Below are 13,854 nucleotides of genomic sequence, written 5' to 3'. Positions count from 1 at the left end.
TTATTTTACTAGATGGGGAGAATTTTTTTCTGCATCGATCTGTATTAGTATTCCCTATATCTATCTTTAATTATTATCAAATTTTGTTGTTTTTTTGTCATTGTAGGAAATTTCTTACTAACCTTAGCTATTTTTGCATAGTTTGTCATAAAAATATTTCTGATTAAACTTAACCGATAAACTCTGTTTAAAATTTTGTTATCTAACCCCTAAAAACAAAATAAATTTATTGTATGTTGGTTTAAAACACTTTAAATTTTTCACATTTTTTTATTCGTTTTTATAGCAAAGTATGAGAATAGACCTATGGCTAATAAATTTCTCAATCCTAACAAAAAGTTATTGTAACTTGAAAACTATTAAACATAAGTATAGATGTTAACACAGATCGATGCAGAATTAAATTCTCTATCATTTAGTGAAATAAAAGTTGTAACATTTTATTTGAAAAAAAATGAGTTATGAGTGCTTAAAGTTCCGCAAACTTAACTTAAAAAAATTTGAATTTGTTATACTTTTTTGAAATTTGAAAACACCAAAGGAAAGAACTAGGCTTCCTCTTTCAAATAAGCTGAAAAATATTTCCAAATTTTTAAAAATGGTTAAGTTATCGATTTTTGAACTGGAAGATGCAAAACCAAAAAAAAAATTAAAAACCATAAATACTTCGTAAACGGCTATAAAAACTACCTTAGAATAACTCAACTAATCCAAAAACGCAGTGAAAAACATAACTTTTTGTTTAAAATAAGGAAGTTGATAGCGACTTCCGGTATAACCGGAAGTGTCACCATCTTGAAAATATTTTCGTTGAGCAAGCCCTCAAAAATTATGGTTGTACACAAATTTTCAGGCTATCATTATTAAAACTTCCAAAACTTCTAATGTGGTGTTTAGGCGGCACACCCTGTATACTGTGAAACTTTGGTTTTAAACAACCGTTTCAGCCCCATTTGCAAGGACTCGCCGCAAAACACACTTTGAAACAGTTATTTGTCACTGCCAACTCTGTTCAAAACCGATTAGGAATTATGACCACATGATAACCTACATATAAATTCACTCTTTAGATGAATGTCTGACGTATCAATAAATCAGGTAAACGATAATCTATCTGGCGGCTTTATACTCCCATAACGCTCTAAATAGCCGATAAATTTAAAAATACCAGCGGTGTAAAGTTGCATTCAAATCCCATAAATTATTTCATCAAAAAGGGTCGGACGCAGTGAATAAAATTATCCGGGAAAATAATTCCAAATGCGGTCGTGCACTTGAAGAGGGGATTCCCTGAAGGTTAAATTTCACAAATTTCTGCTCGAGACAATTGGGTCACCAAATCGCAATTAATTTAAAATTATAATTTTCTAAGTTATGTAACGCGCCCGCCCTAGCAAGATTTTTCGAAAATTTCTAGCCGCGTCCTTGAGCGCAAAGCAGGTCAGATAAACACATTTTTATACCGAGTGTTCGCAATTAAACGCTCCACGCCTTCGAGTGGCTACAATAAAATATTAATCATCTCGTCCCATCAAGTTCAGATTGTGGGTCAGTGGTATTGTGTTGGGCACAATGCTGTGGCATTGAGTCTCTTCAACTAAGGCCAAGTGTCAAACTATTTCTAATAAACGATCTTTGTTGTGGGTAATTGAAAGGTTCGAAGTGATTTATCCGAGATAATTGCATTATCAAGTACAAAAATGCAAATCGATCCTTTCTCGTTCCAGGATCAGGCTTCAAATGCCAGTTTTTCGTTTTGCTTCAATGATTATCAAGCAGTTTTTGGCAGGTTCCGACTGTTTCTCAAGGAAATTTAAATGTCAGTGATGGAAAAATGAAAAATTTTGTTTTAATTATGGGCTCGGGGTTTGTCCTCAGGCTAAGATAAATTAAACTGTTTACAAATTTTTCAACACTTCCTCCTCGTATAAAAAATATTACTTAAATTTTTTCTTTAAATCATTTGTCTTGATGATGAAAACATGATCTGACGCTTGTTTTAACTATAACCTTTCAAATTGTTAGGTTTCTTAATCTCTGGATGGCCAAATATAGACGAAAATTATATTGTACAAATGTCAATGACTTGAACTTGTCGAATATTAAGCAATTGTGTGTAGAAAACTGTGGGTGTTTATAAATTATAGGTACAAATTACCTGTTAACAGTTTATTATGTTGTTTATTTGCTATAAAAATAAATCATAATTTGCAAGAGAAGGAAATGAGTATTTAATGTATTTGATTGTACACGTAATGGTAAAAATTAATTGTTTTATTTTAAACAATTTTTTTTCAATAAAATAATTATAATAATTATAATAATATTATAATTATTATATTATTTATGTCGTAGTCAAACATAATTCGAAAAAAATAAAAAAATTAGAAGTCTACAAGGTGAGTCTGCTTAAACTATTTTCCATTGTATTCAAGAAATAATATTATAGAAATTGCAATTAAAATTTACTGCGTTCTTAAAATATAATCTGCCATCAGTTCGCGAATGAAGGCATTTTATTGATTTAATTTGGTCACATGATCAGATCATCAAGCAATTTATTGTGGATTAAAATAGTGATGGCTCTATAATTTTTTTAAATATTTTTTAAATAATAATTAACTAAAATAGTAAATGATTTATTGTCTTATTCTAAAACAAAAGATGCATATAAATTATATTTTGTACTAAAAATATGTAAAAAATTTTCGCTACGTTTTTTTTGTTTGTTTAAGTATGACATGAAAACTATTAATTTGTGGATCGACTTAACAGGTACTAAATTAAAAATTAAAAAAATTGAAAAAAATTACTTGTTAGAAAAAATATAATGACCCAATTAATAAAAATCGCTAATTTCTATCAGTTTTTGAAATATAGCGACTACATTTTTAAAGTATATACTTTATTACTCATCGATATACAGCGTGTTAGAGAATGGCAAGTCAAATTGATTAAGCAAAATTTATGTAAACAAAAAATGCATAGTTTTTCTAAAAAAATCGAAAAACTTTTGGGAACCGCTGAACTATAGTTATAAAAATTTAATTTTAATATTATTGACAAAACAGCAAAAGTAAATTAACTTCATGATCCACTACGTTATTCTTCTATTTCAATTTGTGATTTATTATTAAATTTTTCGAAAAAAAAACAAAATTTTTTTTGCCAGGTCTGGGATTTGAACCTCTCACACAAATGCACATGTTAACTACAATTTGGAAAAATTTTTAAAACACCTATGCACCACTACCTCCATTTTGTTTAATAAAAGAACTAACTTCTAATAAATCACTAAAAGCCACACAGTGGCTCTCAACAGGTCGGTTAATAAAAATTTTTGAAGAAAGTAGGCACTTTTCGGAAAAATAATATTACAGTTTTTAATTTGTTTGATAATGACAAATTCACATACGAAATATTGGTAAACCATTTCCTAACACTCTGTATTTTTTCAGAAAGTGAATAGTTTAAGCAAAAAATGATTGGTTACTTGCTTTTTACTCACCTGTACTGTAATTGTATTAAAAGGCATTTTGTAAATAGTTTTATTCTATCTAAATTTTTAAAAGCTATGAGTACAAAAAGTAAAAAAAAATCCTCATGAAAACGTAGTAATTATAATGGTATAAAGTATATGCACTTTAGTATATATAATTTTTGGCGACTTTTTATTATGGATTATTATTGCTTTAGTATGATTTATTTATTATAGTTGGTTGATATTATGTTATTATATGTTATATTATATATTATATATTATATATTATATATTATATATTATATATTATATATTATATATTATATATATGTCAATAATTCAAAAACAATACAAATAAATAATAAAACAGAAAAAACAGTATAATGCATTTATTTCAGAAGGTCCTTCAGCCAGTAGAATAGCGAGATAAAAACTACTGCAGAATATTTACTTGTCTAATATTATTCTCACTCAAATCAAATCAATATAAGACAAGGCATAATTTAATTGTATACTCTTTATTTACAATTTCGATTTTTACTTCCCGAAGGCAGAAGACTTTGATTTCTATAAAGAGGATAAAATAAATAAATTTCAATTTATTAAAAAATCCTAACAATTTAGTGGCTTTGGCATGAACTTGATTTTATTTACATTTGAACCGAACATTATTAGGATGTGAAACCTTAACACGTCCGATCAATAATTAATTACTTTAATACCATCCTTCAATTTTTCACATTTTTACCGAAATTTGTAATTTTACCTCAAGAAATTAGAGGTAAACCAGATTTTTGTAATAAAAGAAACCCTTCAAATTTGCTTATATAAACCCCAAGTCCTAAAATAATTATTATCAGTCATCTTAAAGATGTACAAATTGGTGAGTTAAATCAAAAATAAAAAAAAATGTAAGTGTAAGAATTTTTTTTAGTTGTGCTTTGCCGCCCTTTTGGCTTGTGCCTCTGCCGGTTTTATCGGGGCTCCGCTTGTGGCCCACTTGCCCTTAGTGCGCGCCGCCCCCGTCGTCCACACCCACGTGGTGCATGCCGCCCCCTTGGTCTACGCTCTCCACCACCACCACCATGGCTTTTACTTCCGTCGTTGATTTAGTTTTGACCAAATTTGCAATAAAAATATTGTAGTTGATTCGTTGGCTTTTATTTGTTTGCAAGAACTCGCGATTTTTCTAATTGGTTTTTTGAGCACTTCCCGAATCTAATTAAATATGAAAGCCCTCGAGTCGCGAATTTCAAAGCAATTGAACTTTCAGCAAGTTCGTGGGGAAGCGATGAACCTGAACAAATTCCAAATAATTTCAATAACTCCCGATATTTAATGAAGGAAACTCCGGAAGTTTTCACTTTGGGGATAAGTTATTTCCTGTTTGTTTCTTCCGGACGTTGTCCTCAGATTTTCCGAGAATTGTTTGCGTGAGTGTGTCTGTGATTATTTTATTCGGTTAACGTAAATAGATTGATGAAGCGTGAAGCTTGAACGGATTTCCGGGCTTTTGGCATCCTTGACATTGGATTTGTTTTTGTACAAATTGGAAATTAAATGCGTTTTTATTTCTCTATTAGAAGATTGCCAGTTTCGTGCCAAACGACTTTTGAGACAATTAAGATAAAAGCAAAAGTGAATTTTTATTACAATTTGTTATTGGAAAAGGAGATTTTTGCGCTGTAAATCATACGCCAGCGCCATTTAAATGTCCTCAGGGGTGGAATAAGAAGTGAAATACTGGCTAAGAGCAGGAGATTTCCAGTTTAGCTTTTTTTAAGTGTGCAAAAAATATTGCGTTTTTAATTAAATTTTAAGTCACTGTCTCTTGCTTTAACACAATTTCAACGATTTGCTGCAATTTTTCTAGTCTAAGGTTAAAACTTTCCCTTCGGCTCGTTTTTCACAACCGAAAACTATTTTAATGGAAGTTTATACAATTTGAATTAATTATCCTGAAGAGGTTAGAGATTTGCTACAAGGCTACCGAAAAAAGTGGGGAATCACCGAATCCGATCAATATAAATTCGACCAAATTTCCATCACAACACAAGCTTCAGCACCACTAAAGCACAAACAACCCATCAAAATGTACAAACTGGTAAGAGAAAGCAAATTTTGCTCGTAAATGTTTTAACACTTGTTGTTCGTTCAATAAGGTCGCCTTCTTCGCCCTTTTGGCTTGCGCTTACGCCGCCCCCGGGTTCGTAGCCACCCCCGTTGTTGCCCATTCCGTCTCCAGCCACCACGCCGTTGTCGCCCACCCAGCCCCGGTGGTGGCAGTTAAGGCCGCCGTCCCCGTTGTGCACGCCGCCCCCGTTGTCCACGCCGCTCCCATCGTGCACGCCGCCCCCATTGTCAAACACGTGCCAGTTGTTCACGCCGCCCCTGTTGTTCACTCCGTCCACGCCGTCCATGGAGTCCATTACCATTAGGGATTACCGCAAATGGCTGTGATTCGCACGTTGTAAAAATATTTATTTATGTCTAAGGCCTTTAAATACAAATTTATAAAACATCACAAGTTTTGTTTTATTTCCAATATCTTAAGAGTTTTCTCGCTAAAAAAATCAAAACTAACATAAGAATTATGAATATTTTTTTTCAAAAATGTCAATTGAACTGTCGAAAAAAACAAAAAAACACTAGCTTCAATCTTCTGGAGTAATTTTGCAAAATAATTGGGTGCCTGGTTGAGAAATGAGAAATTTTTTAGCTCAAAAACGTTCATAATATTACTTCAAAATCCAAAAATAAATACATTTTTTTTTTGGTTTTTAAAATTATTTCAGCAAAGTTTTGCAAACTAATTGTGTTTCTCCTGTCTCTTTAAACAACATGCTGAAACTACAAATTAATTACATTTTCGGGTCAAGTTCGTGAATTATCGTCTCAACTTTTGAGTTTTTACCACAAAAAATGCCTAATTGATCGTTAAAGTAGCAAAAATTTTGTTGTTTTCTGTTTGATTTATGAAACTTTTAGCAATTCCTATTAAATTCTCAGGCAAAGATAGTTTTTAAAACAAAAAAGTTTTTAAATTTTTAAAAAGTTAAGAATAACACTGTTGCGAATTTTTGGTTTTTTGTTTTTAGCAAAATTATGCAAAATAATTGTTAATAACAAAAAAGACAGCTTACTACATATTTCTGTAAAAGAAACAAATCAAAGCTACACACCATTAATCTAGCAATAGGCAAAATCGATAATACAGAAAATATACATAGATGACAATAAGAAGAAGAAATAAAAAAAATATTTTTTTGTACAAAATTATATTAGCATAATATTTATTTCTAACAGATTTTTGGTGTTTTTTTCGGTATATTTTTTCACAAAAATTTGCTAAACATTTTGCAACTGTCACATAAGAACAAAAGTACAATAATTTTCGAAAAAGACAAAACCAAAATCTCAAGAGATTTTTTAGGTCGAAAACATGCTTATATTTTCAAATAGACAAAAAAAAGTCGTTTTTTGCGAGTTTTGGTAGATTGCTTTTTTCTGTAGATTGCTAAGAAATTTTCTAGAGTAGTTATTGCTTTTTTGGTTAAGAAATAAATGGTTAACTTACTGATGTTTGTCCGTTTAGTAAAAATTTGTGAAAAAAATTTGTTTTTTGATAATGCAAAAACATGCTTTGATTCTCAAAGCAGCGTGTTTAAACGTAGTTTTTGATAAAAAAATTTGTGAAAAAATTTATTGTTTGGTTGAAGAATTGGCTGAAACACTTGAAAGAAATTAAAATATTGTATACAGGGTGTTAGGAAATGGCATAGCAATAATTCGTATGTGAATTTTTTATGATAAAACGAATTAAAAACCGTTATATCATTTTTCCAAAAAGTTTCTACTTTTTTCAAAAATTTTAATTAACCTATTTGTTGAGAACCACTGTGAGGCTTATGGTAATTAATTAGCAGTTAATTTTTTCATTAAACAAATTAGAGATGGTGGCGCGTGAGCGTTTTGAAAATTTTTTAAAATTATGGCTAACTTATTTTTGTGTGGGAGGTTCAAAAAAATTTTTGTTTTTTTTTTCAAAAATTTAGTAACAAAAGACAAATTGAAATAGAAGAATAACGTAGTGGAAAAAAGTTAATTTATCTCTGCTGTCTTGTTAATAATATTAAAATTTACGCTAATTTTTATAATTCTAGTTCAGCGGTTCTTAAAATTTGGGGGCTTTAATTTCAGTACGATTTTTTGAAAAAACTATAAATTTTTGACTTACATAAGTTTTACATAATAGATTTGTCGTACCATTCTCTACCTTTAAACTTTTGCTAAACCATTTCTTAACACGTTGTATATTATTTTAGACTCAGTTGTAGTATAAGAATATTTGCATAATCGTTAAAAAAGTGTGAAATATATGCTATTTTTGACCTGTTTATTATTTATTTAATTTGCTGAATGATTTGTTTGTGGCTGTAAATAAATGAAAAACATTTAAAAATTTAGTCATTTTTGGCCTAATTTATTCTGTCTGTGGCACAGTTTTCGCATAACAAACAAACAAATTTGGCAAATTTTTGGTTTATGTTTATCAAAATTTTACAAAACAATTATTGTTTTTGGTTGAAATACGTAAAAAATAATCAAAAAATGCTAAAAAAATTATTATTTTTTAATTAATAGTAATTAAGAGTATTGCTAAAACGTTTTGCAGAAACTTGCTAAAGCGACTGAATTAGTCTAGACATAAATGATTTAGTAAAATCTTGCAAAAAAACTTTCTTTTTTTACTTCAAAAATTTGCTAAAATCCCCAAAAATTTAATCCATCAAAGAACACACAAAGAAAACACCACTTTCACCAGAAGTGTCAGTTTTATTGCCTAAATTTTGTAAAATAATTGTGCTTCTGGTTGAAAAATGTGCAAAAACTCTAGACAATATAATGTAATATTTTCGAACAAATTTTGTGATTTTTTGGCTTAATTAAAAGTTTTGTAAAGTAAAGAGTTTGGGAAAATGCTATCTGTAGGGGTTTTGTTCTTTATACGACTATGTGTATTTCTTTTGGAAAAAAAGTTTTTTGTCAGCCAAATTTCTCTACCTTCCCCTAGCTCTTGTTATTCCAACCCGCGCATCAAAATCTGATGAATCATTCCGGTGTGCAATTCCAGCTCAAAAGCCATTCAAAAGTTCTAAGTAGTGCGAAACCTGGCAAAGCAGACAATATTTAAAACCTGATAACAAGTTCGAAAGAACTAAAAGTAACTTCTATAAGTCTCGAGGTGATTTATATAAATTACTGCTGACAGCTACATTGCGTTGTAAATTCTTTCTCTGCTTCTCTTCACGGTTAATTGGAATTGTAGCAAAGTAAGCCGATTACATGTTATACATTTTAATACCCTCTCTCTCACAGAAGTAAAAATAATTAAGGCAAAAGTCTGTTTTGTTCATACAGCGGTACTGTTCCCACTAATTAGCATATTTGTAACGACGCCAATAATTAATCAAATTTTTTCCGCTCGGATTTTATTAATGGTGCTGATTTGATTGCAAGTGCCAGTTTTATTGCACAATTTTTCACGCTAATGAACAGGTAAAGTGGCAATAAATCGAACTGATTTTGCCCGAGGTTGTGCAATTATTATCATCGTAGACCCGAGTTCCCCTACTTGGTAAAATCCCAAATCGCATCAAATTCACGCTTAAATTTGTTATTGTCGCCGCAAACAACAATCGTCAAGGTGACAATTTGCCGGTGAGAATCGTCTTTTGTGTCGTAGTGTATAAAAGAAACTACCGGATTTGAATTTTACAGAGTGCAGAATGGTCCATTTGGTGAGTTAAGTCGACCATCCTCTCAATAATTCAGTCGAATTGGTGTGTTTCAGTTCATATTTGTTGCTTTAGTGGTGGCGGGTGGAACGGCACCTGCTGCCCGACATTACACGGCTATTTTAGCCCATGAAGCTCCAGTAATTCCGGTGGTTAAAGCTGTTCCGGTTGTGTATGCCACACCTGTGCTGTACGCTGCTCCGGTCGTTCATGCTCCGATGGCACACTCTGTATATGACGAGTATCGATGAAAACTGAGATTATTAGAGAACTGTGGTGGACAGTAATGGCGAAAATTTAATATTAAGGTAGTTCTCACAATGCTTTTAAGGAACTGAAATTGTACAAGATATTTTTCATCATTTTTGTAATAAATGCTTTGTCAAAAAATTATTTGTATTATTACCGGCTTATTAAAAGCGATAAAAGTACTTAAATTTCAATTTATTTTAATCGTATAAAAGTTTCGAAAAATTATTGAATTATACAATGTGTTCCAAAATGATCGTTCAAGTCATCTATGAAATATGAACGTAATGTGCCGCTTAATTTAAATAGTGAATGCCATCAAAGTTACAGATCTGTCAAAATAAAGCAGAAAAACTGCGAAACCAAAAACGAAGAATACACAACTACAAAAAACATATAAAATAAATAAAATATTAAATACAAATCAATACAAACTCTACCCTTGAAAAAACTTTGCCAAAAAATGCAAAAAATGAGTATAAAGCTAGTTTGACAAAGCAACTACAATAGTGATTTGGACGAAGCGGCACATTGAATTTAAATTCTATTGTCAACTTGATGAACAACCATTTTTAAACACATTGTATCTTAAAAATAGTTAAAAGTCTCTACCTTAAAACGCTTGCGTTAAGCACATCTTTCAAATAAAGAAAATAGTTTTTTTGGTATTTTTTAAACTAGATCAAGAAATTTATAAATTTGGCCGGAAATACGATTATTTTGTGGTTTTAAATATTTGCGTATTTTAGCAATGTTCGCTTAGTGTTTCTCGAAAAAGTTGAAAAATTATAATTTACGTCAAATTGTAGCAAATTTTTGACTTTTACAAGTGTTGTTGAAAAAAAAAACAGTAAAAATATTTGTTTTCTGTTTTCAAACGTTTAAGAGTTTTTTGCAAAATATTGATAAATAATGTCAAAAAATTTCAAAAATCACTTGGAGTTTACATTATTTTCTCGTTTTCGGGTATATCTACATTTTTTCTTTAGTGGCGAAAGCAAAAATTTTTCAAAAATAAGCCGAAAGTCACTAATTTATGTAAAGCAAGCGATTATTTTAGATTATTTATTTCTACATATTTTTTTTTAATATTTTAAATTTATTTTCACACTTTTGTAATATTAATTAGGTACGTAGTAAGATGTTAGTGAAAAAATTATTAAGACAAAACGCCACCTATTATTTTGTAAAATTTTATCAAAAAGTTGCTTAGATATTTCAAAAATGGTATAGTTTTTACAGTTTCTAGAATTTGAAACACTTTCGTATGTTTCTAAGGTAAAAATTCTCAGTTTTTTAAATGAAAATTTTGCAAAACTAGACTGAAAAAATTACTCTCATAGATTGGGCTTAAAATAAAATTATATTTGTCTGACCGTCTTAACAGCAAAAGCAATTATTTTGTGAAATTGTAGCGAAAATATGATAAGAAAACTTAAAATTACCTTCAAAAAAGTAAAAAATATATGTTTTTGAAAACTCGTTCTAGCATAGTTTTTTGGACTTTTATATGCTTTTACAACCCTCTCGAGTTGTTAAAAGTCCAAAAAAGTTTATTTGTTCGATTTTTTATGTTTGATTTTCCCAGTTTTTGTCGCGATTTTGGTCGATTCCGGGTACCCGGAACATTTATCGAGCAATAACTCCGGAATTATTAGAGATAACTCTGTGAAGTTTACTATCGTTGAAAAGCTCTTTTAATTATCTATCATTTGCGAAAAAGATTATTGTTATCCGTGTTATAGTTTTCGAGAAAATTGCAATTAAATGCACAAATTTATACCTTTTTTTGTATTTTTTAAAGCGATGTAGCTCGTATTTCATGATAATAACTTTTCTTTTGTAAAAATTTGGAACAAAACTTACTAAAACAAATCGGAAACAACATTGTTTTGCCGTTTTCGTAAGGTTTAGCACAATTTTGTTTCAGTATAACTTAAACAAATTTTTTGCAAAATTTTTCCAATAATCAAAAAGTTACTAAATTGTGACAAAAGAGACTCAAATAATGATTTGGAAAAATGTAGCCAAAACAATCCACGACTTAACTCGAGTTTTTCGAGTGCTTAATTAATCAGGTTTTTGAACTAAAAATCCCAGTTAGTTTTCAAAATTTCCATAAATCACAACAAAAATTACTTAATTGTATTAAAATTGCTGTTACTTAGAAACTTTGCTAAACCAGGTTAAAAGATTACTAAACTAATTGGGTCATTTTCAAGATTTTAGACTTTTATCATGTGCTTCAATCATTAATTCGCAAAATTTTGTCAAAAATAATCTGAAAACTGGTTCAAATTTAGCTAAACCATGATGAAAAATTACTAAGTGAAAAAAAATTACATTATCGTTTTTTTTTTCAGCGTTTTCTTCAATTTTTTAATTATGAAAGGTAATGGTAAATTTTTTTTTCAACAAATTTGCTTAGTTTTAAAAATAATTTGATAGTACCTACAAATTTTCAAAAATACAAGCTACTTGAAACAGTTTTTTTGTTGTATTTTTTTTATAAATAATTTTTTTACCAAATTTTTAGAATTAACAGTTAAAACTCCCTGTGTTGTTAAATAAAAATCTCGCATGTTTCTACATCCAATAAAAATGGAGTAAGAAGTGAACATTCTTGTAAACTTTTTCAATTTGTGTGCATCTCTTTGACTTCCTACTCGTCTCAATTGAATAAAAAACTTACGATTATTACGATTGTAACACTCATCCATGTAAAATTTGGAATATCTCGCACCGAATGCTGCAGTGTCGAAACAAAGAATCGATAATGGCACTCCTCCAAGAATGTGTCTGAATTTTCGGTTTATGAACGAAACTGTACCGATTATTCTCACAGAATTTAATAAAAATTCTATTAATACACTTGAGCATTTCTCAATTAAGTGTCAAAGGGTCCGGATCGTTCCGAATCAATTAGATTCCAAAGCTAATTAGTGCTTGAGAACCATTTACTCGTATCTGCTCGAGCGCACAAGACCGGTGGCCAATAGATTCTATTCTTAGATCAACATGCAACTAATTGAAATTGATTTGAATGAAACTTATCTGGTTTTTCCCCGATCGCAAATTTCGGAACGAATTGCACCATTGTTTACCTCCAGAATTGCCAATATTTGGATTGGAATTTGTATTTGTCAATATTTTGAGTTGGAACCGTTCCAAGTCTGCCTTTTTAGTGTTTGGCGACATTACACTCTTAATAACTGCAGCATTTTGACAAATATCCGTGCTTTATTCCACATTCGATGATTTTTAAACCCAAAAGCAATCAAAAACACGACTCGAGTATTGTTATTTATTATGCGAGCTGTTTGTTTAACCGAGTATCAGTTTATTTTTTAATTTTTAGAATTTTTTTAAATTCGAAAACTTATAAACTTTTGAATGCTAATCTGTAAGCAACAATATTCTTCTATAATAGAAATACATAATTTTTTACTTTTGTGCATCTTTTAAATAAAACTTTTTTGTGTGATTTTTTGGTTTTTTATTTTTTGCTTACTTGTATGTAATTTTCTTCATTGTTTTTTATTTATTTGGTTTTTTGTTTTATTTACTATATTATGTAAAGGTAAAGATATATATTTGTGCCGATAAATAATTTATGTAGATAGGCTGTGCCGATTCAGATTCACTTCGTCTGCGCATGCGCCATTTCAAAAAATTCCTTGTCTAAAATGTGGGAATTACCTGATTATTATTATTATTATTATTAATTATTATTATTACTATTATTATTATTATTATTATTATTATTATTATTATTATTATTATTATTATTATTATTATCATTATTATTATTATTATTATTATTATTATTATTATTATTATTATTATTATTACTATTATTATTATTGGAAAATGGTTTATCTTGGACAAGACACTTTTTAACAAGTGGCTGGAAACGAATTACTTTAGTCGGAATCATCGATCTAAAGAGTAAACGATTTTTCTTTAGAAACCAGAAAATTCTCATACAACAAATGGGAAAATTTTTATTCTAGCTCAAAAGAACGATTTATGCACCGGTTTAGAAAAAATTTAGAGAATTTTTGGCTTAAAAACAAAAATTTTTTTTGAGAAGTATGCAAAAACGGCTAACATCTGAAATGTGAAAATATTATTATTGTTATAGTTACTATTATTATTATTATTATTATTATTATTATTATTATTATAATTATTATTATTATTATTGTTATTATTATTATAATTATTATTATTATTATTATCATTATTATTATTGTTATTATTAATACTTTATTTAACCTTCTTAGGAGGTAATTAACTAAATAGAATTGCATTGTCAGGTATATT

The 13,854-nt window shown here is 29.4% G+C and overlaps 4 protein-coding genes across 4 annotated transcripts in view; 3 read left to right on the top strand and 1 right to left on the bottom strand.

The window, feature by feature from the left end:
- LOC658772 (SIFamide receptor) overlaps nucleotides 1–13,854 on the bottom strand; it is a 79,741-nt gene that overhangs the window by 13,534 nt on the left and 52,353 nt on the right. The window lies entirely within an intron of this gene.
- On the top strand, nucleotides 4,344–4,629 carry MFK10-1 (larval/pupal cuticle protein H1C-like). Its single transcript, NM_001416365.1, has 2 exons — nucleotides 4,344–4,364; nucleotides 4,416–4,629. Exons 1-2 carry the CDS (start codon nucleotides 4,353–4,355, stop codon nucleotides 4,587–4,589), a joined length of 186 nt encoding a protein of 61 aa, NP_001403294.1. The 5' UTR covers nucleotides 4,344–4,352; the 3' UTR covers nucleotides 4,590–4,629.
- Nucleotides 5,534–6,008, top strand: LOC128385380 (uncharacterized). Its single transcript, NM_001416366.1, has 2 exons — nucleotides 5,534–5,585; nucleotides 5,644–6,008. The coding sequence occupies exons 1-2, from the start codon at nucleotides 5,574–5,576 to the stop codon at nucleotides 5,917–5,919; spliced, it is 288 nt and encodes a 95-aa protein (NP_001403295.1). The 5' UTR covers nucleotides 5,534–5,573; the 3' UTR covers nucleotides 5,920–6,008.
- Nucleotides 9,163–9,669, top strand: MFK10-2 (uncharacterized LOC103314412). The gene is made up of 2 exons (NM_001416367.1): nucleotides 9,163–9,282; nucleotides 9,336–9,669. Exons 1-2 carry the CDS (start codon nucleotides 9,271–9,273, stop codon nucleotides 9,528–9,530), a joined length of 207 nt encoding a protein of 68 aa, NP_001403296.1. The 5' UTR covers nucleotides 9,163–9,270; the 3' UTR covers nucleotides 9,531–9,669.

The sequence above is a fragment of the Tribolium castaneum genome, chromosome 7 (assembly GCF_031307605.1).
Source record: "Tribolium castaneum strain GA2 chromosome 7, icTriCast1.1, whole genome shotgun sequence".
Classification (NCBI taxonomy): domain Eukaryota; kingdom Metazoa; phylum Arthropoda; class Insecta; order Coleoptera; family Tenebrionidae; genus Tribolium; species Tribolium castaneum.
The sequence above is the reverse complement of the archived record's forward strand: the minus strand, read 5'-3'. Positions and strand labels throughout refer to the sequence as shown.